Consider the following 26,835-nt stretch of genomic DNA (forward strand, 5'->3'; position numbering starts at 1 on the left):
TATCAAGAAGCTTGGAGGTAGCAGCTCTGGACTGAAGGTGTATATTGCAGCCTGAGATGAATATTTGTTTTTTTTATGCAATGATGGGGAAGAAGGGGTAATTAATCACCATTTTACTCATTAATATTTTTAACATGCTGTGTTTGTATAAAATATTCTGTTTATGTGTAGTTTGTAATGACAACACTGTACACATGATTATACAAAAGTATTAGCTTTATTGTTACACCTATTTCAAATGTAAATGTATTGCATTAGAGAGACCTCATTGCTCTGTCATCCTGCTGACAGGAAAAAAATGATGGATTTAGTGCAAAGAGAAATTTATAAATGTAAGAAAAAAACGTGTTTTGTCCATTGTGGGCACCCATAGAGAAGAGAAATCCGCGCCTTCATGTTACTGTAGTGTTGCCATTTAGGGAGACGCTTTGAACGCCAGGCAGCCATCTTTGTTTTGGGCAATTGGTAATGGCGCCGTGAGTCGCAGGTCCAGCCATTTTTCGCACTCACCTCCTCTCTATTGCCATGGCGTTTAATATTACAGGAATGACAAGATGAAGCTGCCACCTACACCAGCCTTCAATCACTCAAAAGGTATCGCGAGAACGCATCCCTGACACGATTCCGCCTTGGAGCGCCAGAGGGGGCCTCGCAGTCGTTTTTTTAGGTGTCCTCATAAAATGCCTGCTCGCGATGTTTTTCTTTTCTCAAGATGGCGTCGATGAGGGAGAGCGACACCGGCCTGTGGCTTCACAACAAGCTAGGCTCGGCCGACGAGCTCTGGGCTCCCCCTAGCATCGCCTCGCTGCTCACCGCCACCGTCATTGACAACGTGCGCCTGTGTTTCCACAACCTGTCCTCCGCCGTCAAGCTGAAGCTGCTGCTGGGGATGCTGCACCTTCCGCGCCGTACTGTGGATGAGGTGAGAGGCTAGACGGGGCGCCTGGGGAACTACAAAGCCCAGCAAGGCCTGGCACGTGATCCTGGGCAGCAGAGCTTGCACTCTAGTCTATAGGCGGTCCATGCATCACTGAACATCTGACAGGTGTAATGACCCCATACACCTCTCAGAGGAGGAGAGATCAGAGTGTCTGCAAGAATTACCCCGCGCTGGCGCTTTCTTCCTGCATGCCTTGAATCCTGCACGCTGACACCGCCGCTGCCACGCGTCTGCACGCGTTTGTATTGAGGTCAAGGCAAGCTTGCGCCAGTTCCTGCAATACAGATGGCATTGCGATGAATTCTGCGCTACACTGATTGGGAGGCTGTTAGAAATGAATGGCAACCCCAGGCACCATTGCAGGTAATGCCGCTCGCATGCAGCCTCTAGGTCATGTGACCTGCGTACAGGTTGGCGAGGTGTGTTGGATGCCATTCAGAATAATGGGCATTGGATGTGATACACAGAATACCTTGCATGGGGTCTGTTGTGCGTAGGAATTTATTATTAATATTAAACAGGATTTATATAGCACCAACATATTACACAGCGCTGTACATTAAATGATTAAATGACAGACAGGAGAGGACCCTGCCCCGAGGATCTTCTTCATATGTTGGTCACCTCTGCCTTCCCCAAAGCATATTGTACATATTAGATGAATGCTTGCTCTATAGTAGATGCCAACCTTTTCAGGTCTGCGGACCAATAAAATCATCGCGCGTGTGCAGGGAGCCGGGTGTCACTCCCCCAGAGTGATGTCATAATGACATGACCCCGCCCACTCTCTGAGCCTGCAATGGCAGAGTCGCGGACCATGTCCCTCAAGCAGTTCCCAGGACACAACCTTTAACCAATATTAAGCCCAGGTTGTGTCCTGGGAACTGCTCGGGGGACATGGTCCGTGGCTCTGGCCGGTGCGTCCCCCCAGCGGGGTCCTTATCCTGATTGTTGGCGACCGCTGCTTTATAGGAATACTGATCAGATCAGAAGCGCTGGAGAAATCATTCAATCCAGGCAGTGATTTCAGAAATTCTCTGATTGACATGCCAGGATATCACTAGGATTCATTTGGTTGCAGTGCTATTGGATTGTAAGCTCTTCTGGGCAGGGTCCTCTCCTCCTCCTGTGTCACTGTCTGTATCTGTCTGTCATTTGCAAACCCTATTTAATGTACAGCGCTGTGTAATATGTTGGCACTATATAAACTCTGTTTATTGCTAACCTTCTGAATGGTATCGAGGTAAAAAAAAAAAAAAAAAAAGCTGAAAGCGCCAACCTTGAGCCGCACTTGGGGTAGCTAAAAAAAATATTAAAGACTTACCTGGGCCCATTGGCATCCTCCATTGGCCTGCCGGTCTTCCCATCCTCCAGCTGCGTCTTCTTCCTCGATCTGACACCCGGCGAGTGCGCTGACGTTCCCCTGTGACGGCGGTGAGTACAGCCGTCACTAGGGGCACGGCGGGAATTTCACATTATTTTGTATTGCATTCAATACAAAATACCTGTATTGAATGCAATACATTGGATTTATATGTCTAAAAGCAGTTCATTGTCTTTCATGAAAATTTATTTTACAGTATAATATAACAGTATGAGTATAAGAAAGTTTGAAACACAAAATTATGTCAAAGTTTAATCAATTTATTTTTTAAATTTAATTTATTATTTTGACATGATTTTGTTTTTCAAACTATTATACTGTAAAATAAATTTTTATGAAAGACAATGTACCGCTTTTAGACATATAAATCCGGACAGAAATGAACCACCCTGTTGTCAATATTAAGCTACAGTAACAGTGTCACTGGGAGTAAAAGGCTGGAAAATTTTCAGCTCTGTGAATGAACTTTTATCATTATTTCCAGTGACTGATGAATGAATGAGCGCTATACACCCATCACCTGTTCTGTTCTACAAGCAGCACCCCGCTGTGCTCTCCTCCTTTTGAATCAAGTTCATTTTGCAAAAAAAAAAAATAGTTTGGGGATCACTGTTTTGGGTTCCAGTTTAAAGAGCATGCTATGAATGGGGGGTGTCATGCCCTAAAGAGACGTCTTTTATTTATAGCCTATTGATTCCCAGTTGTTTATGGATCCATACGTGTCAGGTCCGTTATTAATAAACATGATTTATAAAGATCCAACAAATTATGCTGCGCTGTACATTAAATAGGGGTTGCAAATGACAGACATTGACACAGGGGTAGGAGAGGACCCTGCCCCGAAGAGCTTACAATCCATTCATCTCAGGTGATATTCAACTGGAGCAAAGCAGTCATAAATAATGCAATGTGTAGAAATTCGGTTTGATAAAGTATCCGGCATGTGTGTGTATATTATTGTAATACTGATCAAATATTAAAAAGTTGGATGGTGCATTGAAGAATTGTTGGACGGCATATTGTGTGCCTAGTGATTAGTCCTCACCGCTTTATATTTTCAGTATGCTGATCTCTGTGCCGGCCATGTACAGCTCAGGATTCCCATCTCTAACCCCCCCCCGATCAATAAGTGTATAGCAGCCAGATAGATCCTCTGTGTGTTTTATTGTGTTCTTAGTTGTACCCGGTGCTAGTTTCTGCACTTCTGTGTTGTGGTAAAGAGATGGAATTCAGCATCAGGCCAGGAATTGTTCTAATGAGACTCCAGAGAAGGGAAGAATCACAGCTGGAGGTGCGATGTTTTATTGTGCCCCCGGGGTATCTGTACAGGATGCTCTGTTTGCTGAACTTTGTTTTCTCTGCCAGCCTTTCTTAGATTGTTTTATTAGGTGGCAGAACTCCTATAGTTTTATACTGGTTAAAGCAAACATAATGGTGATCTGATTGTAGTAAAATACTTCATTAGAGGGATTGCCGGAAATGAACCGCAATCACAATGCTTTCTGTCCTGTGAAGGAATAATAAACCATTACAATATTATGTGCGGAATTGTAATGAAATGTTTGGATTTCCACAGTGAATTCTATCCAGATTGGATGTGTTGGCGTTTCATAGATTAGTAAAATTGCACAGAGAATTTGTCTTTACAATATTTTTATTGAATTTCAGAGTTATAGGAAGTTACAAGATATAGAGACAAATGATACAATGACATAAAAAAAATGTTGTAACATAAAATGATAATAGTTAACATAATGTTAACAGAACATATAATAAATACATTAAGTGTTATTGAAATAAAAATTAGAAACAAATAAAGAGAAAAAAGACAGTAAGAACATAAAGTAAGATAATTTTTAATTTCAGGGGGGAGATATGTAATGCTGTTTTATAGATTAACTATACTAAATTAAATATTGATACTCTATCCAGGGGTCCCAATTTTTCAGAAATTTGTCAGATGTGTTTTGTACAATAAAAGTTAGTTTCTCATTTATCAATTTTCTGAAGTACAATCTTATATTTAGATATGTTGTTTTCCAAGAGCGATAGGTATTTTCGTAGCACAAAAAATAAAATCAGTCCGTTTTTTATGTGTTTATAATTGGATTGTTTAATAATGCTTCGAGAGAGTTTTGTTCAGGATTTACTTTCAATACATTATGAATAAGATTAGATATTTTGACTAATACTTTCTTTACTTTGGAACAAGTCCACCAAGTGTGAGTCATGGTACCTTCTTCTGTACAGTTTCTGAGACTCTTGGAAGAATAGTCCGGAGCAAATTTAGCTTTATGAGATGGTAAAGGATTCCACCGATATAGGACTTTGTATGAATTTTCCAATATAGATATATTAGGCTTGATTTATTAAAGGATAATCCTTAATCAGTAAAGCTGGGTGATCTAGTAAATCTGGAATGAATCTGGTCCACAATTGAAAAACTTTGCTAACAAATAGCAATTTACTTTTAGAAAATGTATTCCAGGTTTGCTGGATCCCCCAGCTTCACTGGTGAAGGCGTATCCTCTCCAGCCTTGGAGAGCTTTAATAAATCACACGCATTGTGTGATGATTTAGCAGTATGTATCCCTTATCCCTTATCTAATCTTGTTTTTTTCAGTGAACTTCGAGTTCAAGTCTTTTTCCCCAGAGAATTCCCCAGTTGTCTTACTGTGCCTGTCCATGACATCCCAGATCTATTGCAGAAGTTACAGGTGGAATGGGGGTCCCAGGCACCACAATTTGGGAATAAAACAATTGTTCTGTTTACTTCCTCACTCAGACACATTTGCGCCCCCAGGGAATGTCTCTTCGAGTAAGATACACTAGGGGGTAAATCTGTCTGCGTTTTCCTTTTCTGTGATCACCTGGGACCAATAAAGTTAGCGTTTTATACAGCTTAGTGTTACGCGGTTGTTTGTTTTTTTTTTTTTTTACCTCCTTTTGGCCTGGGGTGCTGATGTGACCCATAACCTGCACCTGTTGCTGTTTTCAGTGTTTGCTTTTTGTGGTTAGTGTAACAGTTCAGTTGTTTTGTGGCTGTACACCTTTCTAGGAGCATCACAGTCAGAGCTGGGAAAAAAACGACAGCATATCTTCCAGTTACAACCACCTGGACCTGGAGTATAGAAGCAAGAATGTAGAATCGCTATACCCTGGAAAGCAATGCGTGTTCTCATAGCTTGGAGGGCTTTCACACTCATCATACACCATCAGAGCGTATCATCCAAGATCTCCTTTGCTTAGTTTCATTTCCTTGCCCTTTTCTTGTCCGGCTTTGCAGAAGGACTTCTCCGCTTTCATTTAGGCTTTACTGGACAGTCCCCAAATTTAATCTGCTTCATGGGAAGAGCTAGATCACCTAGGATTCTGACCTACTAGCTGTTGCTGCCCCCTAACTCTTTCTTTTGTAAAGTTATACCTACATAAAGGAAAGACAGCGCACACATGAAGTCACATATAAAGCATCAGATGGTGCAAACAGTCCTGTGTTCTCTGACATTTTTATCTGGGTGGTCAAAAATTCTAGTATTCGTCATTATTCTACACCCCCCATACTTTGTTCTGACTTGTTACCACCCACCCACTTAATATATCTCATTTTTTCCCTCATGGCCTCTGTTTTGTATTATGTCCCAGTTGTCCAGTGTTTTGTGTGACCCATTATCTAGTGTTCAGTGTGACCATAGTGCAATTTATACATCAAACGTACACCCTGGTGAGCCCGGGCTTTATATTGAGCAGCAAATAGTTACTCATTTGTCTTGCAGCACAGATTTCCCCTCCTCATCATGGTGATAGATGGTGCTGAGCTTCATGTAGTAGGTGAAAGTGAGTTGTCTATGAGATAAGACAGTCTTGTCAGTTCTGTTTGCAGAGAAACAAAATGGAAAAGATACAGAGTAACAGAAAGGGGAACAGATACAAAATACAGATCTTCAGATCCTCTGCAAGTTGGCAGGCTCTCTGAAACATGTCTGCCTTTGTACACAAAGCAAAAAACCATCCCTTGTTAATTTGAAGGAGAGGTCATAGAGCTGTGCTGGAGCTTTTTTTGCAACCACTTTTTCCTCTTCTTTACTAACCCAAATCATTTGTTTGTGTCTCAAACACTTCCCTCCCAGACACTGCAGAACAGCATGAGAGAATTTCAGGAACAGATGCAGTGCTGTCAGTCCCAAACGCAGTGAGTGGGACTTGGTGTAGGCATGCTATTTAATGTACATGGCTTCGTAATATGTTGGCGCTATATAACTCCTGTTTATTAATAATAAATGATCACTGGCAGTAAATGGAGCAAAATGAAATGCAGAACTGCTAATACTGCATCATATATTGCAATATAATATACTGCATCACATATTTGTATAATGGAAGTACATAATTCTATGAAATCTTTTCATTGTATATCCGTGTTCTAAACCGCAGCGCCTTTTAGTTGGGTGCACCACCCGGCACTTTTCAGTGACCACCCAGCTGTTTTTGGGTGGTTACTGAAGAATTGGGTCACAATACAGCAGTGGCCACCCACCTAGATTTTCCACCCACCTAGCTTAAAAAAAATTCTTGGTTAAACTTAATTCTTGTTTTTTTTTTTTTTTGGCTCCTATAAATTCCCCCTCCCTCCCCTCAATGCTATGTGACATTCTGTATGGATGTTTATATTAGGGACATTATATATATTATAATATATATATATATATATTCTGGTTATTATAGGGCCACCTGCATTACATTGTGCATGAAATGACACGGATCAGTTAACACATCTAAAGTGGTTTTTAGAGATCCGAGGAAGCTGCTGACTTCATGTTTATGGTAATATTTTAGTTTTTTGTGTGGTTTTTCTATATCGGGCTATGTAAATTGGTTAAGGGGTTTAATTCTGAGAACGAAAACGATACCCACACCCAGGTACTAAAATGTAATATACTTAACCATTTCCTAATCTGAAAGAGAACCAATACAACCTCATAGTGGAATATGTTCAGCCAATATATGTATTGCCTCCTTTTTGTGAACTAATTATTCCATCAGTCCACAAAGTTGTAGTCCAGCCTTGGTGGCAACTATTGCTCCCTCCATAGCTATAGAGGAGGAATAGAAGTAACCACACAAGGAGAGTGAGCAGTGTTCAACCTGGAACTTTTTTTATTCTGAGTGGGAAGAAGCTGTGGGCAGGTGGTGGCCCCTGAATTGTAACCACCCAAAATCAGCCCAATGGTTACTGAAAAGTGCCGGGTTGGTCCAAAAGATACCTGGGGAGGATTATTACCTGGCTAACATATTGGGCTAGATTTTATTTTTGGAGTTGGCACAATTCTAAGGTGAATACAGCTACAGAACCCCTTCCCACTTCTAGTACATGTGGATGTGTTCAGTAGTAGTCTTGGTTGCACAAGGAGCAGTGTGTACAAAGCATTTACAGAACCTTCAGCAAGTTATAACTAAGGTCAAAATTAACATGATGCAGTCTCTCCATAGCCTATATTTCTATGTCCCCCTCCCGGTGACATAATCCTTTTGCCTGGTGATCCTGCCATTAAGTGTTATTTTTCAACTTCCCATTTCAGCAACATTGGCAGGCCATAACAAATGATTTTTCACTGGCTGGATTACATATGTATAAAAATGCAGCCAGCACATATAAGGATTGCTGAAGTATAATACAACCCATATTTGTTCTTGGATTTCAATCCACCTTTAAAGTACCAAATAAATATAAATATGTGAAGATGTCACAGATGACTGGAAATGTCACAGACGGTAGTCGCTAGCTGGCGGTTGCTGGTGTCAGTTCTAGCGCTATAGTTTAAGCTTGTGCAAAGCCCGCTTGCAGCTTGTTTCAAGTGACAGCATTTGCATTGACATTGTCATGTTTCACATTCCTAATCTGGATTTGTATAATTCTTTAAAAGCTTCAGCAAAGTCTGCAGCATTCTCTAGCTGCAGGAATAAACAAGCAGTGTTCTAGTTATCCGATGTTCCTGGATTTTAGAGTATTTAAAATAAATGAAAATGTTGTGTTGGTTAGATTGCCATAAACCTGCTTGTGACCTGTGCACACGTTGTGTGTTTAGTGTTGAGGTGATTACTTGTAATGGTTGTTTTACATCCAAATCTACTTTACAGCAGCAGCATATACAAATATTTACCCGGCCAGTACTGGCTGCAAGCAAAGGAAAGTTCTGCTGTTTATCACACATTTGTTTCTCATTTCTCCACCATTTGCAGCTTCTTCTATTGAAGGAAGGTCGTGCTTGGCTTTTCTGTAGATCGGGGTTCCTCCAGAGGTTGCTAGAGGTTCCTTGAGCAATGTATGTCTCTCAGGTCCATTATCTGAACCAATTTTATTAATTTTTTTTGATCTGTAATAGTGACGTTCTTTACTAGAAATGTAAGAGGAATCCTTCCCACAAACCACCACACTAATGTACCGTGAGATTTGGATATAGTAACTATAGCAGGGTTCTGTAGGAACTGAATGATATTTCAGTTCTGTGTTTAAAAAGGTCCAAAGCTGCTCCTGGTTATATAATGAGGTCATGCCTGGCTTTTTTTTTTTTCAAAACTGGAATTTAGTAAAGAAAGGAGCAGACAGGTTAAATAAAAAGAATCACCTTAATAGAAGTTCCGTCTCAATCCTTCCCTCACTGGGGATATTGACTTATACCAGGTTTTCAATGCTGCAGATTTTTCTTCTGGAAAAGTTTGCTGCAAAGAGGTCATCGAGTTCCTCTTTATTTTGCTCTTAATTTATTTTATTCAACTGAATCTATTCTCCCTTGAGAAGAGACGTATAAGGGGGGATATGCTCACCCTGTATAAATATATAAATGGTCCATATAGAGAACTCTCTTCCCAATTATTCACTTTGAGATCATTACAAAGGACAAGAGGGCACTCTTTGTGTCTGGAGGAAAAGAAGCTCCAGATAAGGAAGGGATTCTTTACTGTAAGGTCTGTGAAAATGTGGAATCGGCTCCCTCAGGAAGTAGTTTCAGCAACTGCTATAGATTGCTTTAAGAAAAAGCTGGATGATTTCAAGAAGCACAGAATATAACTGGATATTAAAGATTTAAAGTAAAAATAACAGTGACTGTTGATCCAGGGAACATCTGATTGGCTCATGCAATCAGGAAAGAATTTTTTTTCCCGTTAAAGCAAATCGTACCAGGGTTTTTTTTTTTGCCTTCCTCTGGACCAACTATGTCCACAGGGTTTTATCTCTAGGATATGTTTTATTTCCCTAGTGGTTGAACTTGATGGACTTATGTCTGTTTTTCAACCTAACCTACTATGTAACTATGATTTGGTAAAAATAAGATCCAAACCAAAAGCTGGAGGACTTTGCTGCTAGTATAAATCTCTCTGATTGTGTTTTATTGTTCTCAGATCCAGGTGAATTCCCCCTCGGCTTCTTGTACCTGTCCAGGTTTATGTTAGCAGCTTCCAGGATATTGGGAGGGGTTGTGTCCTACCTGCAGAATATTTACTTTGCAGTGGAAAAATTGCAGCATTGGTCAGCAGCAAATGTGTTTTAAGGTACTCCAGTGTTTTATGTAAGGTCAGTGTTTCTCAACCAGTGTTCTATAAAAAAACCAGGAGTACTTCCAGAAGGTTACTTATTCAATGAGCATTGTTTGAGACTTTCAGGTCAGTTTAAGTGAGCCAAAAATATCATTGGTATATCTGTAAGGGTGACATTCTTCCCAATGGCCAGCGATGTAAGAGGCATTCTTCACACTAATCGCCACACTAATGTACTGTGAGCTGTGGATATAGTAAACATAGCAGGGTTCCTGAAGAATATTTTAAAGGTTCCCCCCATGTTGAAAAGGTGGAGAAACTCTGTTAGATATTTTTAATGGCTACCTAGTCCCATATGTAGAATATCCTCAGGAACAGAGACAGATCCATCAGGCACCTCTGTATATTTTATGTTTCTGCAAGCTGGTGGTAGAAAATTAATACTGATTTCTATTTTTTCTTCCTAATTCGCTTATACAAAAATTTATAATGGTAGACTGAAGTATATTGGCATGGCTTCATCTGTATTTGTATTCAACAAAACTCCTTTTTTTCTCCCTTAAAACTAAAATAAATAAAATAATAGTAATAAAGGGTTTAGGATGCTTGCAACCCATCAGCCCTATTACCAACAAGCGCTTCACCTTAACATGAAGTTGTTTTTTGTTGTCATCCTCTGACTGTTTGGCTAAGGCCAACACAACCTCTGTTAATGGATCTCCTCTTTTGTTTGCCATGTTGCAGTGTCCTTTAGGGATTTTAGCTCATTACTTTCTGTTGCACCAGTGCATGATGAAATAGCAAGAAAGTTGCAATGTATATTTTCATAAACAACAAGTTGAATGACTGTAACAAATATAGCACTGTACCTAGATGTTTGTCTATCCATGATAATATCCTCTGGCGGTTATTTACCTTGTTGGATTTGTTGTTGTGTTTTGTTTTGTTTTTTTATGCGCTCGTATGTTGTCGGTTTGGTTTTTATGGTATCATATTCTTATTTTATGTTTTTATAATCGTTAACGAAAGTTTGGTATGCTCGGGTTCGAATGTAAAACGCTTCCACGTTGTTCTGTTTGTCACTAATAGATTGCATAGCCCCTTTTTGTTTCTGAATATTAAAAACAAACTAAAATCAAAAAACTGGAAAGAGTTCTATGTGTTGCTATCTTGCCCTTGTCCCTACGTGGGGGTTGGAGGAATATATTTGTGGTTTTTGGTTCCAAGACTGAAACCCAAATACCGGGTGTTACACCATCAGTAAGGCAAGCAGATGTGGTGAGCAGGGCTTTGTTTAACTTTTTACCTTTCCCCAGGAAATGCTTTTTCTTAATTTTTTGCAGATGGACCTCTGAGTATTTATTTTTTTCTCTTGACTGGGTTCCTTTAAAATAAAGGGAAATATAATAAATATATATATATATATTTTTTTTTTTTACAGTTATTTAAAAGGTTGCTTTTTTTTTTTTTTTTCATAGATGAAGATGGCATTGACGGAAATCATCCAGCTGGCTACACTGGACTCAGACCCTTGGATTCTCATGGTGGCAGACATCCTGAAATCTTTCCCAGACACAGGCTCCTTAAACCTTGATCTAGAAGAACAGAATCCAAATGTTCAGGATATTTTGGGAGAGCTTAGAGAGAAAGGTGAGGTCACTGGGTTATTATCATCTTTGTGTCTGACATGTCTGCTTCTGTTTTGCTGAATGGTAACCGTTCTTCTGTTTATCCAGTAACTGAATGTGAGGCCTCGGCCATGCTGCCCCTGGAGTGCCAGTACCTGAACAAGAACGCTCTCACCATGCTGGCTGGTCCACTGACTCCTCCTGTCAAACATTTCCAGCTAAAGAGAAAACCAAAAAGTGCCACACTCCGAGCAGAGCTTTTACAGAAGTGTAAGTTGTAGCTGTGTGTATAATGTGTGCAATCACTTTATTGAACATCTAGGTTTAATAAGGAACAGGGGATTTCTTTTTCCACTTGTCTGTTGAGTATTTGTGTGCAGGATTTCACTGACAAATCATTATGCCCTCCATCATGTTTCTAAATAATTCTATGTGCTTCAGAGGTTTTCTTACCTATGGGATCAGATAAGTGCACAGAAGAGGCCTTTTTCTTTTAGGGTGGCTGACACACTTAGTTTACCAGGCATTGTGCTTCTTTTTATAAGTATTATTTATTTCTAAAATCATATTTCAGCTTCTTTAGAGGCTTTTAGCACCAGATTCATTTATGGGCAGCTTAGTGACCAAACCAGCCTGGATCTGCTTCATAATTTGCCATTTACTTCTACACTGGGCTTGGACTGGGCTTCCATACTTGAGTTTAGGCTGTTTGATAATATACATCCCAAATATTCTTTAATTGGCTTGGCATATTAAATAAGTAAATCCTCATTTTCTGCTTTAAATCTGATTGAACTTTCACCACCATTTTAGAGGAACTAAACTTGTTGGTGAGCTTCTGCCATAATAAGCATCAATGCACAGGATGTGGCACGTAATTACTTGTAATCAGCTGCCTTATGGTGATCCACATCAGAGGAAGGCGCCATCTTTGCCACCAGCTCCATGGAGGACTCTCTGAAGAGGATGATCCTCTTCAGCCATTGTATGGCTACTGATAATGTAACTCCTAAGCATGGGAATTACATTGTCTCCAGCTCTCGAGCTCTGCACTACATGGCGCATCCTCAGTGCAGAGTAGAGCTAAAGCAACCAGTGCTCTATTTTTTTGATTCCACATTACATGTCTCCTTTATTAGTTTAGCTACTTTAGTAAATTATCTTATCCTGAGCCAGCAGTCTAAAACTTATTCAGTAAATCCACCCCATTGGCTCTGAAATGTGCATCGATTTACCTGATAAAGGAAAGTTTGGAAAAACATGACTTTGTTAAAGCCTGGCTTCCTCCTGCTAATAATGCAGAAGGAGATGGAAGTTTCTATTGTGCTGAACCAATTTACGCTTTCACATGAAATGCAAATGCAGACGACTAGTTTCACAAATGTTAATTTTGCTAGATGAGAAGCTGCTTAAAATTTAGAATTTATTCAGCAATGGCTTGTGCAGGATCACAATAAGCATGGAGATGAGGAAGTTTGCCATGGAATATTTTGCTGGGTCAGTTTCTTTTAAGTACTCAAGTCCGATACAACTAGGTGACTATCATGTCCAGAAAAAGTCCCAACAGTGGTAGTCTTCAAAAGCACAACATGTCTAGATCAGCGTGGGTAGCACTATTTGTATTGCTATAACTAGACTTTGTTGCATTTTTTGATGCTGGTTTCGACAGTTTTATGTACTTATAATGAAGACATTCATAATTGTTTTGCTTTTTTAGCTACAGAAACGGCACAGCAGCTTAAAAAGACTGCCGGGGTTCCATTTCATGCAAAAGGAAGAGGCCTTGTCAAAAAATTGGATACAACAAGTGAGTATATTTTATACTGAATACAATTATCCGACGTTTCTTAGTACATCAGCTCCGTTTTTTTATTGTTTTTTTTTTTTTTTTTATGTATATTAGGATGCAGGAATCTACTGATCAACAGCACATTATTCATTAAATAAAACTTTTATGTGTTCAATACTACATTTGCTGTTGTAGACTGTGGTCTGGGATAAAAGTATACTTGTTCAAGATAAATTAAAATGATTGTGTTGAATAAAGCAACTGAAAACTAGTTAGTAATATTTTAAAGTGGACTTGAGATAAATAGCAACCCTCCTATCTCGGCTACTACAATATCAAGCTTTGTTAACAAATTACAGTTAACAGTTTACTAATGGAAAAATCTGTTCTGTTCTGGTGAAGCGTGTACAGATTCATTGTCCACTGGGATCGAGGAATAGTGATTGTGCTGCAGGTCAATTTCCTGCAGATGCCATTTTAAAGGAGTGTTTTTGCAAAAATGTTTCAAATAACATTTGTTTTAAAATAACATTTGCATTAAAAACAGCGGCAGTCAATTTGCTTAGTTTTATGGGAGCCTAAACACACCTGTCATATTTTGTTGCTGGTATTTATATTTTAAGGAGCTATTCTCTCTCTTCTATAAAAGAACATTTATAGGAAATCTGTCCACTGACAGTTGTAAGAGAAGCAGCAGTTGAGGGAAATTAAGTTAACCTAAGTTCTGTGTCCCTTGTTACAGTAGAGAGGAATTATTCACTGGTTATAAAGAAAATAGCGTAATTGCAGGGAAAAAAATGCCTTCTTTTCAGAATAAGTCAGTCCAAAACTAGCATTTCAAGTCAGAAAAAATATTTTTGCACACCGTTATCAAATTTCTTATAATTTTTTTGAAATGTGAATGAGTTTGACCGCACTAAATAAATATCCCCTGCAACTGTAATTTTGTTTTTCTAGCTCCTCTCAAAGGTATACCAAAGCAAGCACCCTTTAGAAGTCCTACAACCCCCAGCGTGTTCAGTCCAACTGCAAACAGAACCCCAATTGCACCTTCCAGGACACCACTCCGCAGGGAGAGGGGAGTCAAGGTAGGGTGAATGTCTTGAATTAATATCTAAATCTTTGTTTTGAACAAATCCTAGTTATGACCGCTTCAGAACAGGCTTCTCAGTCCTGCTCCCAGCTACCTACACCTAGTACAAGTGGCACATCATAAATTAATGCGCATGTTTGCTTACAGCTCTTGGATATATCTGAATTGGATATGGTGGGAGCAGGGCGAGAGGCCAAGAGAAGAAGAAAGACTATTGGTGAGTACTCATTGTATCATTGATACTCAGAAATCCTGAGTAAAACCCATAGGGCTCATGACTTGGGAACGATCCTGAGGTATCTTGTGACTTTAAATATGTAATCTCTTAGAAATATTGGCTTGTGACATTATGGTGACAGAGAAGGAAGAGAAGTGGTCACTTTTGAGGCATAGTGTTATTTTTTGTTAGATAAATGACTCCTTAGTAATATTGTTCTGTTGAAATGGCCAGTGTCCATTCTAGGATTTTCTTGCATAACTCTGATGCACAAATCTCTAGGTTACCAAATCCTTGGTAGAGAAGTCTACTGTCTCAAACAGGTCAGCCCCTTCTATGAAGAGGAGAGGATTGTAGCACAATGGGCTTTCTGTCTAATCTGACTAGAAATGATCATAACATGAATCGACCCAAAAGCCTGACAACCAATACCATTTTTGGAGCTGAATTGGGTCTGATCTGTTTGCAAGGCAATTTCCCCAGTCTTCCTGTCCTCTGTTTTTTGATTAAAAGCAGATGGAAGCCTTGTTCTTTTGAGTAGTTATATTTGATTTATTTTTAATGTTTTCAACAGAAACGGATGTTGCAGAAAAGCCTCAGAAAGAGGAGACGGTTGTGGAAAGCGCCACCCCTGATTATGCTGCTGGACTGGTGTCTACACAGGTGCATTTTTTTTTTTAATATTGTATCTCTTTAATGGTTTATTTTAAACTAGGAGCAAGTTTGGTTAGACAATTATAAGATATTTATTTGTTTAATTGTTTGGTCATTCCAGAAACTTGGCACGCTGAACGAGAGTGCCCTGCCATCTACCAGTTACTTGCCAGCCACTCCCAGTGTAGTTCCTTCTTCCTCCTATATTCCAGCATCGGAGACCCCACAAGGTAAGCAAATTTAGCATAGTCACTGCACACAAAAAAAATTATATGTGTGTGTGTATAATTCATAAATATATATATATATATATATATATATATATATATATACACACACACATTTCTCTAGCGCAGACTGCTCACGTCTGTTTGACTTTCTTGTCGAGAGAGAATCTCCTACAGTTTGTCAGCAGAAAAGTCAGTGAGAAATACAATGAGAAACACCTTTTAGAAATATGAAAATGACTGTGCATTGCTCTCCTCTTCCTGCATGTGTTTGTGGCTAGCTTAAGGCAATATTAGGTATTAAATTTTAGATATCTGACAATGAAAGATTTATGGGCTATGTCAGCAGGCTTTTGTTACTCCAAAACTGCTTTTGTTACTCCAAAACTACTTTTCTCTTCATACAAGTGTAAGGAAATTCAAAAACAGATGGAATGGGGTTAAGAGTTCACAAACTACATGTCAAATTTAAATTATCTTCAGAGAGATTATTTCACTTCAGATATTGGTTTTGGTCAAATGAACCCATCAGTAAATCCTGAATGATTTTCACAGGTATCCTAAACTCATCTCAAATGTAGGCAAGATGCATGAAAACAATCCACTAATTGTCAATGCTATCATCTACTTTGCAGAATTTTTGATTTCTGTATATTGATAAGTAACAAATAGGACAATCACATGTTTGGTATTAGGTTCAATTTAATCTGTTTAGGATTCAACTGAAGGTTCTGTGGGAAAGGTTTCATTTTTTTAGCTAATTTTTTAGCTAATTAATATTGAGATGTCTAGCATGGATTGGCATTGGTTGAAGGGGTTGAAAATGTGCAACATTTCCTGCAATATAATTTAAGGAAAAAATGTTTTTAAGATTGGAGCAGAATACTGGGCTGATCAGAACTGCATAAGATAGGCAGCTGAGATTCCCTTTTTCAGACGATTGTAAAATGAGTAAACCGTGTGGCCAGGCAGTGAGGAAAATACAGTTTTTCAGAGCATTACTATTGGCGTCACCAATGTCTACAAAGTGTATTGTTGAGATAAGAGCCCAGGGAAGTGCTAAAATATTGGGAAGTATTGTGCAGACAACTTAAAAAAGAAATAACAGCAGGGGTCATTTTTAATTGTCAGCAGAACAGTAACCTAAATATAAAGCAAGTGAAACAAATCAAGCAGGGGACATTTTTAATTGTCAGCAGAACAGTAATTTAAATAGAAAGCAATTGAAACAAATCAAGAACTTGAGGGCATGACCTAAAACTAAAGGAGAATAGTTTTTAAACTAATTGTAAGTAGTTTGCCTAAAAAAGTCGCCACTTGCAGTTGACTTTCAGCTGAGGTAGCGAGTCAGTTAACAGTATGTGGATTTTGTTTCAATTGTTTTATTAGGGTTTTTAATTATATAACTTACAAACTTCAGGGGTTACAAACATTAGCACATGAGCCGGAGGAAGGATTCGGAAGCAGGGGAAGCGTGTAACGTATGCATAGTACAGCAAATACAAGTCTGTGGTGTAATCTGGTTTAAAAACACAATTAGTTTAGTTTCTTTAGTATTGAAGCACATATAACCTCAATTTAGGCTCAATATACCAAATATCATGTCTTCCTTCATAGTGGGCCAGACCAGCTGTCTATTAGAGAGGGTTTAATATTAGCCTAAACACCAAACTAATACAATCCAGACCATACATTTCTATTGAGAAACAATTGAACATCATATAGGGTACAGATACAAACATCAGGGAGACGGATACAAACGTAACCTTATTGGATATGGAGGTGGAAGAGGATGGGTTGTGACTGGGATTTAAGTAAGGAGAGAAGGTGTTGAACTGGGTTAGGAAATCGTCAACAGTATGTGGGTTATTTATTATTATTAACACAGTATTTATATAAGGCAGACATATTACGCAGCGCTGTACAAAGTCAATTGTGTCACTAACTGTCCCTCAACGGGGCTCACAATCTAATGTCCCTACCATAGTCATATGTCATTAATACAGCCTAAGGTCAATTTTGGGGGAAGCCAATTAACCTAACTGCATGTTTTTGGAATGTGGGAGGGAACCAGAGAACCCGGAAGAAACCCACACAAACACAGGGACAACCTGCAAACTCCATTCAGATAGTTTTCTGGTCGACATTTGAACCTGGGAACAAAAAATTTAAATGGGGGGAGATTTGTTGAACCACTTGGTCTTTTTCTGCCATCATTTTTCTGTTTGAGTGTTAGTGTTGGCTGTAATGAGCAAGGTAAACAACCATCGGTATGGTATGGCTGGACAGTTCATACATTGTGGTTTATGTAATCCTGTAATTTAAACAATTGATAAACCTCCAACAAGTATGTGGAAAGTTTTGATATGAGAGTTTGATGGGGAATAGAAAGAAAGTACCGGCACAGTGTGGTTTTGAGGTTAAATTAATTATTTCTATGTGCACAGCTGGTTCAGTTCGGGAAGCGTTGCAAACCACACGACAAGCAGAGGAACCTGCTACTCCAAACAACACTCTTCCTGCACAGTTCAAACAACGGACACCAATGTATCACAGCAACCCCAATACTCCGGCCACCACTCCGACACCTGCAGCAACCCCTACCTCTCCACTTACACCGACTGTAACTCAGGTGGCAACCCCTGCAGCGCAGGCACCTCAGATCAATACCACACAGACACAGCCTCCGCCCAGGAAAAGCCTGTCTCTTACAGTAAGTATGAGAACATCTGTGCTCTGAGATGGTTCAGAGCTTTTTCTATTCGTGTCACTGCATCACTGAAGGCAGTTCAATAGTTTTCAGCTTCTGGTAATGGCTTTTCTATTTTTAGAACTAGACTTTAATGGTACGTACCTTTTCTACATAAAGGACCGTTATATACATTATAGAATTATTACACCTGAAAAATAATGGGTGTTACTAGAGCTTCAAATTCACTAAAGCTACCCCCTTCAGCTTGTCCTGACGGACATCAAGAGCAGTCTCCCCACCTTCTTAATTTGCAGTCAGACATTAGACGTTTCCCCACTTCCAAACTTAATAAGCTGTAGCTGGGTCCTAGACAGCCACATGGGTTGGGGGTTACACAGCTATTATAGATCATTGTCTCTCAATTGTAGCCTATAAAACACAGGTGGAAACAAATGCAGTTACATTCATCTATGTAGCATTGTCATTTGTGGGTTTCATAGCACTCTAATCTAGAACTCAGTAACTTTTAGCTTACTCCTGGAGTAGCAAGGCAAAGAAAGGAAAGCAATTATATGTGACCGGAGGTCTGCTTTTAAGTGATCCTGTTGCTTTGCCCTGTATGGAGTCACTTTGTTTTTATAATACCATGAATAAAATATGTTAAGCCATTTTTTTTTTTATCTGGTTTGGCCTTTTCTGTATGACTGTTTTTATCCATTTGAGATTTCTCTGATCTAAAAAGCTGCAGACTTATACTGCAGTCTAATGATTTTTAATCTGTTTTGTTTGACAGAGGGAACAGATGTTTGCTGCACAAGAAATGTTCAAGACTGCAAACAAGCTTACAAGGCCAGAGAAGGCTCTAATACTGGGATTTATGGCAGGTTCCAGAGGTAGGTTACAGAATTGTGATATGCCAGGTGATCCTACTACAAAAAATAACTTCACTGTTCTGCACTCATATCGGTTGCTATTGCCCAGTCCATGAGGAGCACATTGGTGGCCCATAACAATGCTGTTGGTCTGGTTTTGTTTAACCCTGAGTTTAAAGGATGTAGAGTTTTTAAGCATTGCTATTTGCCACACTTTACAGTATATATTTATTTTTAAGCTAAAGTAAGCAAAGCTAAGACCTGTCAGATTTCGTTAAATTGACGTGTCTCCGTCAGAGACAGTTTTTTTTTTTTTTGTTTTTTTCCCCTCCCTGATAGTTTGATTTTTTTTTCCCTGTTACAAAAATATGTCTAGGAGATGTCCTAGGAACAAAATGAGAGGAAATCTTCTAGTAAGGACACTGTCTAAGAGAGAGTTTCCTCTATGTTTAAAAGAAATTCCTGTAACATCTAAATTCTCTCCAACAGGGCATAGTAAAAATAAATAGTGTATTCCAATGTAGGGGGATGAAATAGACCTGCTTAGGGTACTAGTATAAAGCAGTTTTCCCTGTTCTATCCTTCCCTTTTGCAGTCTTCCAGCTATCACATGACCAGACCAATCTGCAAAAGCCCCTTCCTTTTTGTACTCTGTCATTGCATATCATGCAGGAAGAGTCCTGGATTATATTTGAAGATGCAGAGTGTTACACCATAACCCTGCTAGCATTGATGGGATAAGGAATTCTCTGGCTTCCTGTGTTAATGTACAGCACTGGGCAATATGTTGGCCCTATATAAATCATGTTTATTAATAATTATAATCTAATATAAATGTCTTGATCTTTGCAGAGAATCCATGCCCGGAGCAGGGTGATGTCATCCAGATCAAACTCAGCGAGTACACAGAGGTTATTCAGAAAGGGGACGGCACAGGCAGCACCACCATGATGGTGGATACGGTTTTCGAAATGAACTATTCTACCGGCAAGTGGACCAAGCTAAAAAAATACAAGCCTCTAACGAGCGTCTCTTAAAGAGACCGCAGGCTTGGAACTGTGGACCAAAACTCAGACTTTAGTAGAAAACAATCAGACATTTTTCTGGATCGAAGCCTCGTCTGCCATGACTGGAATCCAGGGCGGGGGATTTATCATCGGTGACCACACTTAATCTATTCCTGAAAACTCAACAGGGTCTGCACATGGAAATAAATGCTCGGTTTTTGTATATTTGAAACCGATTTTAAAACGAGCTCTACAATCAGGATGCAGATTGTCCAATTTAATTGTATCCACCACCTTCTCTCATGAAACTCCTGTGGATCCACCTTCATTTTCTAAGTTTTGAGAAATGGCAGTGTACAATTTTCAGCATTATTTTTTTTTTAATCTGCAGTATTTGCAATGTAAATCAGTCTGCTAAAAGTTTAAATATTGAATATAGATAAGGGTCTTGGTTTAAGCTTGGCTTAATTTTCATGTTACTAGATGTGAGCGAATCAGTTAACCATTCACGTGCTGATGAGCGGATGTAACTGTATGCTGTGAATCTCAACTCTTCAGTCTGCTTTTGTGTGTTCAATTTTCGACAACTGCAGCATACTGACCTGTAAAAGTGGAACCAAAGCTTCACGTATTGCTTCACCTATTACTTCCCTTTTCACCATCAGTGATTCACTCAATAGCTCTGCCTGGTCTTATTCTAGAAAGGGAATGGCACAGGCAGGCATCTAGGTTTGACATTTTCAGCCATGTTGATTGGCTGGCCCAGCGTGAGCAGGTAACTGTACATCCTACAGAAGCTTGCTATCCTAAAGTATTTATTGAAATTGAGACATATACTTTGTCTCTTCTGCAATAAATGAACTTGCTGCATGCACACCCATTTTTTTCTTTATAGTGAAACTGCAACCAGGTTTAGATGAAATGGAAGGGTTACATACTTGGATTATTTTATTGCCATCTGTGCCCATTGAGGGGGGAAAAAAATCATCTCCCTTCCTGTCATGCTGGCTATGTTGTGGAAGTATCTCCCCATGGGTCACTTACATTACATTTGTGTTTGAAATTGTATTTGCAGCATACAAGTTCTGAGGAGTTTGCTACGCTTGTTTTGTTTTTTTTGTTTTTTAAAACAAAAAACAAATGGTCAGAAAAAATATAAAAAACACTTCCCTAGTATTGTGACGTTCCCCCTCATCCCAACACACTGTAGCTGTAACTCAGCAAGTCATGCACCACTGTAGGTGCATCAGGTAATTACCATAAGATTCTTATGTCCTTTCACTGAAAGATTACATATAATTACGATTATAATTAAAAAAAGGCAGCTGGTTGGTGTTCTGATCATGCCCCCCCCCCCCATAATAACTTTTGAATTGGTGACCCAGAAAAAGTATGCAGTTCAAGTGTTCAGCTTATTGCCACAAAGTTTTTAATGCTAGTTGGTGTGACTGAAACCGAAGGATCAAATTTAGATCTTTGAGTTCGGTAATGGCACCTTACATGGTATTTCAGGGTCCGCTTTAGGTCCAGCTGCTCCTGTCTACCTGCCTTCCTCTCATAGTGCATCTTGCTGCCATCATTTGCTTGGTTGGATATGCACCTTACCATGCACATGCTTTAAAAGAAAACCTCAGCACACCAGGCCACCTTCTTCCCTTGCTCCATGGTCCATTTCTGATATTCATTCTCATTGTAGGTGCTTTTAGTGATGGACAGGGTCAGCCGGAGCCCTTATATACCCCATAACACAGCATGATTTTTCCCCTCAGGGCCAGTATTGTTTTTTTTTTTTTTTTTTTTTAACTACAGAAGCGATTCTGTGGAATTGGACTATAAGTGGGCTAGAGTTCTTCATTGGTGCCAATAACTTGGTTCCTCCTTTGTCCTTTCCTAAACCATGGTGAATGCCCCTGAAGCCCTTTTTATTTTGAAAATGTTTAACCATTACAATTAAGCCCTTATCAGACGGGATCTTGTGTTTACCCAAGTTTTCCCTATTTCCATTACATCTCTTGACCGGTGCCATTATAATCCAATAGTCCGTGTTATTTACTTCATGTGTCAGCGGTTTTATTATATTGGCTGATTGGTGTATAATCACTGGTTGCTCATGTCTGTAATACACTTCCTGTCCTAGGCTGACCACATCCACTCACTAAACTGTATGTATGAAGGAACAGTGGTGTCATCCTGGGCTTCTTACTCCTGCTTTGAGCTACAGTAACTTCTCATACTTACATGAGTTTTGAGATTATGTAGTCCTCAAATCTAAACTATTGGTTTGGACTAATAACTAAATGGTGTTTCAGTAAATCACTGGGTGTTCTCTCATTTGAGACCATGAACATTTTATCTGTCTTGTATGCAGATTTAGGATTTTTCTAGGATCGAAGTCTGCAATGCAAGTTTTCGCTTGCATTGTGCCACACGCACAACTGCAACCACTACTTCTGTCAATGATTAGAGAGAGCAAGTTGGGGAATACACAGCAGGTGCTGCTCTGCTTGTCCGGGTTAAGCCTTATCGGTGCCAGGCTTCTTTCTGTCCAGATAGCACACGGTTTGTATTTCCTGGACGCATGGCCTGATTCAAGGTTTGCTGGATCACCCAGCTTCTCCGATGAAAGTGTATCCTCCCCAGCCTTGGAGAACTTTAAAAAAATCAGGCCCAAAATTACCAACAAGGCAGTGTTTAGTAGATTTACTGCTTACACAACAATTGGTGGTGTAAAATGCTTTCAGTGCTATGTTTATCAGGCCAGCACAATGCCAAGCTTATTCATGCCAGCCTCATTTACAAACTCATGACTGAAAATTTGCAGTTCTAGACAAAGGGAGGGGGGCATGAAATTCGTCAGGCACGCTCTGTCTTATAAACAACCTACTGGTTTCCTTTCTAAAATCTATATTCATTTGGTAATTGTATACAATGCATGGGGAACTGATGTTAGAAAATCTACAATGGAAGGATTGGAGTCTTGCTGTTACTAATATGAATTTAAAAAAAAAATCCACCATGGTTTGGTCAAACAGGCACACACTGAAGCAGATAGGAGTATTGAGGTTTGCTGGTAAAGAACCTCGTCAGCTTTGATTCGCTCACGCCATAGTAAAAGCTTAAGTATGTGTTTTTTTTTTTTTGTTTTAATAAATACCGTGTGAGCACCTCTGTGCTGGCCATTGGGTGCTGACACGGCTGCTGTACAATATTATAGGTGTGATTATAATCAAGACCCAGATTGATGGTGATTTCTGAAATGCTAGATGGGGGTTCATTATCATGGAGTTTGTTGCCATCATTTAATTTTTTTTATTGCACGGACAGGCAAGAAAATGAAGACTTTTAAACAGCACGTGACTTACAAAGGAAAGTGTCACTTTAAGAACCAATCAGGTTTTAGATGTCTCCTTATTTTGCAAGGTAAAAAGAAAGTATTTGGTATCTTTAGGCAACGTTTCTTTTCTCCATTTTGTGTCGTATTTCCACCACAAAATCTGTAAGCCTGTTGAAAAATAAATGATGTAGTCTCAAAAAGGTCAAATACACACTCGGAAATCTTGGCAACATTACTAGAATAGTATTTGTGGGCAGAATGAGAAAATAACACATGATGCCATCTGTCACTTGCCTTAACTTTTTGTTAGAGTCTTCCCATAATTATATCATCTTATGATCCTGCTAAATTGATCACTTGTTTTTCCATTTCCTTTTACAGATCAAGCACATTTACAATACAGTATTTTATCTCTGAATGTATTGATGTCTTTTACAGGAATCCAAATGTACATAATTCTGCACCCTTTCTTTCATTGAAGGCTCTATATTGGTCCTTTAAAGTGATGGGTGACATTATTAAGAAGTAGAGAGGTTGAGTAAAGCTTCTTACAAAGGAAGTTGAGGTTTGCTATAACGTCAGATATCTGAACATGTAGCACATGTAGTGTGTCAGTGGGAAGCATGTCACCCTTACTAAACGCCAAAAAAGATTATTGGTGTCAATTAAACTGACCTGAGAGGCACTGAGCCCTCAAAGAACCTCTAGCAACCTCTGCAGGAACCAAACTTTGATCTGGTTCAGGATTGAAAACATTTACTAACGCCAAATCATTTTTTAGAAATCCATTCTAGGTTTGATGGATCACCCAGGTTCTCCAATGATAGTCTAATGTATCCAGCTTTAATAAATCGGGCCCATTGTGTCTATTGAACAGTAGTCTTGGTGGTCAAACATTATCTGGTTGACCTTGATCATCAATTCTTCTGCTTAACCTATACTTTATACAAGCATAAATTTGTTGGTTATTTTTTTAGACATTGGCGAGTGTGGGGATTAGCCTTTTTTTTTTTGTTGACTGTTGTAGACTATTTTTGCTGGGTCGGAAAGGGATGCGTCAGCAATAAATTGGATGGTTGCAATTTTCTAATTGGAACATTTCATCATGTAACAGTAAAAAGATTTCTCATTTTGGAGAGATTTCATCTACTTCCTTGAGATACAATGGAAAATCTAATGAGAAACACAGAAACATTACCAGGTGTTAATCATTCATTACTGTATTCAAATCACAATAATAACTCCCCTATGGAAACCAGGGTGAGGGAACGCTTCTCTTAATTCCTGGGACAGTAGAAATAAAGGTATTAAAGAAATCCCTACCACCCCTAAACCCACAGTGATGAAACAAGAGCAATCCCTGGGAGGCCGCTAGACTGGAACTGTTGCTTATGGATCCCCTGTTCCTTAGCTGCTCAGCTTAATAGGTGTACTTTAATGCTTTCTTGTATAAAGTAAGCCATGATAATGGTTTATCACAAGTGTATTCAGCATTATGAGTTCGGCCAATGTTGGAGTGTGACATAGCACAACTCCTGGGTTTAGGCCACTGTTACAAATACAATTCTGTGGAATCCTAGGGTTCTTCCAGAGGTTGCTAGGGGTTCCTTGAGCAAAAAGCAAATTGGTCCCCTCAGGTCAGAATGACCAATGATCTTTTTAGCTTTCTGTCGGGGTGACTTTCCTCCCAATGGCCAGCAACATAAGTCATTCTTGCCACTGACCCCCAGACTTATGTACTGTAAGCTGTGGATATAATAATTATAGAATGGGTTTCCTGAAGACCTAAAAGTTAGCCCAAGAGTTCCCCCATGTTAAAACCGTTTAGAAAATGTTTGTGGCAAGTAATTTCTGCATGCCAAAAGTGATGCCAATAAAGCTGTATTGTAGCATAAATAATAGATTGACATATTGGTGGCAGAACCATAAAGTGTCATCTGGAATAGGTATGTGGATCTGAAAAGTCAAGTCCGAACAACTAATCATACATACTAATTGTAGTTCAGCTACCTCATTTTGACAGAAAACTAGTATTGTTATAACAGGAGGTCAGAGCTTCCAAATTTATCACTACAGATATCCCGTACTCCATTCAGCGTGTTCTGGGTGCAGCCATGGGTAAAGTCTGTATAGAAGATTTAGGCCTGGTACAAATGCTTAGATATTGTTCTAAATTATCATAGTAATTGCTTGGTACAACAGGAACAAACAAGGACAGAAATCCTAAACAATGTCATCATTGCTGGCACCTATTCTAAGGCTAGGTACAAACGTCAGATAATTGTCGACCGATTATCACTTTAGGGCTGGTATCGGACGAGAATCTTACATGTGTACAGCGGCCATCAGACATTGTTCGTGTATCCGTCTTAGCAGATCCATGAACGGCTAACGACTGCAATACAAGTGAAGCAGAGAGAGCGCAGCGGGGCGCCGTTCACTCGTTCTCCCCTCTATAGAAAGATTCTTTACAACGACAAAAGTGTGGACGTAGTCTAATTCTAACTGTACTGTCTGTACAAGGTTTTACTGTTCAGGTTTTAGACCCAAGCCCAGATTAATATGTGGGAGACCATTGCTGGCCTTTCTTTTTTAAAAATGTTAAACTTTAGGTTATAAAAGTGATCCAGACCCTTCAATACTTCCAAGGTTGGTGACCCGCAATTGGTGTGCCGATCGACTTGCTCTATACTTCTAGGTCAATGACCTATTAGAGCCAGACAACTAGCATTTTAGAAGTGAAGCAGTAATGGCAGCCTTCATTTTTTCTCTTAATAAAGTATAAAGGAGTCTGTGAGATTAGAAATCAGAGCTGTTGTAGTATGTGGATAGTAGTGCTAGTGATCAGAGCCGGGATGTTTGTTTTTTAGAACTCCATGCTGAAATAAACATTTCTCTACAAAATCACCTAAAGGTTCTAGTTCCCTGGATGACTTCTCTGACCCAAACAAGCATATTGACAGAACAAACTCACAACCCAGGCTGTGTCCTAGATCAATCACTGAAATAAAAATGAAACCTCTGGGTAAGCAACACAGCCAGTAAACTAGTATATACATAAGTAAAGGTCATCACCAATGGCAGCCTCCTTATTTCCAAACTATGGATTTCCTTTGTAGCTGCGGCATTTGTCCTATTTCTGGTTTCTCCTTAAACAGAAATCCTTTTTATTGATTTATTTTTTGGGGGTAAATGTTACATTGATGGCATAGTATTGTCTCCTATATTTGTACACCTGTAATGGTCCTCCATCTACACATCTTCAGCCAGTCAGTGTGTATAATAAAGGTTACGATTTTCTAGAAATTGAAATGTGATGTTTTGTTTGGGTGTTTTATTTTTCTTATAATACAGAACTATGGTGTATTGAAATGCCAGGAATTTCCTCCAACCCATTTCCTAGCTACATAGTCAGTCCAGCGCGATGAAGCTGAACGTATTAAGTTTTATTGCAAGTGATATTCT

The 26,835-nt window shown here is 39.3% G+C and overlaps 1 protein-coding gene across 1 annotated transcript; it reads left to right on the forward strand.

The window, feature by feature from the left end:
* The first annotated feature begins 460 nt into the window (after nt 1-460).
* On the forward strand, nt 461-26,687 carry NELFA (negative elongation factor complex member A). Its single transcript, XM_072406562.1, has 11 exons — nt 461-922; nt 11,336-11,507; nt 11,594-11,755; nt 13,203-13,292; nt 14,232-14,362; nt 14,515-14,584; nt 15,159-15,247; nt 15,360-15,468; nt 17,913-18,178; nt 18,951-19,050; nt 19,882-26,687. The coding sequence occupies exons 1-11, from the start codon at nt 713-715 to the stop codon at nt 20,064-20,066; spliced, it is 1,584 nt and encodes a 527-aa protein (XP_072262663.1). The 5' UTR covers nt 461-712; the 3' UTR covers nt 20,067-26,687.
* The last annotated feature ends 148 nt before the right edge of the window (nt 26,688-26,835 follow it).

Source organism: Pyxicephalus adspersus, chromosome 3 (genome assembly GCF_032062135.1).
Source record: "Pyxicephalus adspersus chromosome 3, UCB_Pads_2.0, whole genome shotgun sequence".
Taxonomy (NCBI): domain Eukaryota; kingdom Metazoa; phylum Chordata; class Amphibia; order Anura; family Pyxicephalidae; genus Pyxicephalus; species Pyxicephalus adspersus.

Bases quoted from the DNA above. Each gene is read 5' to 3' on its own strand.
- NELFA (XM_072406562.1), top strand. From the start codon at position 713: ATGGCGTCGATGAGGGAGAGCGACACCGGCCTGTGGCTTCACAACAAG. The intron at 15,469-17,912 runs GTAAGCAAATTT...CTATGTGCACAG, and splicing joins AGCATCGGAGACCCCACAAG to CTGGTTCAGTTCGGGAAGCG. The intron at 18,179-18,950 runs GTAAGTATGAGA...TTTGTTTGACAG, and splicing joins GGAAAAGCCTGTCTCTTACA to AGGGAACAGATGTTTGCTGC.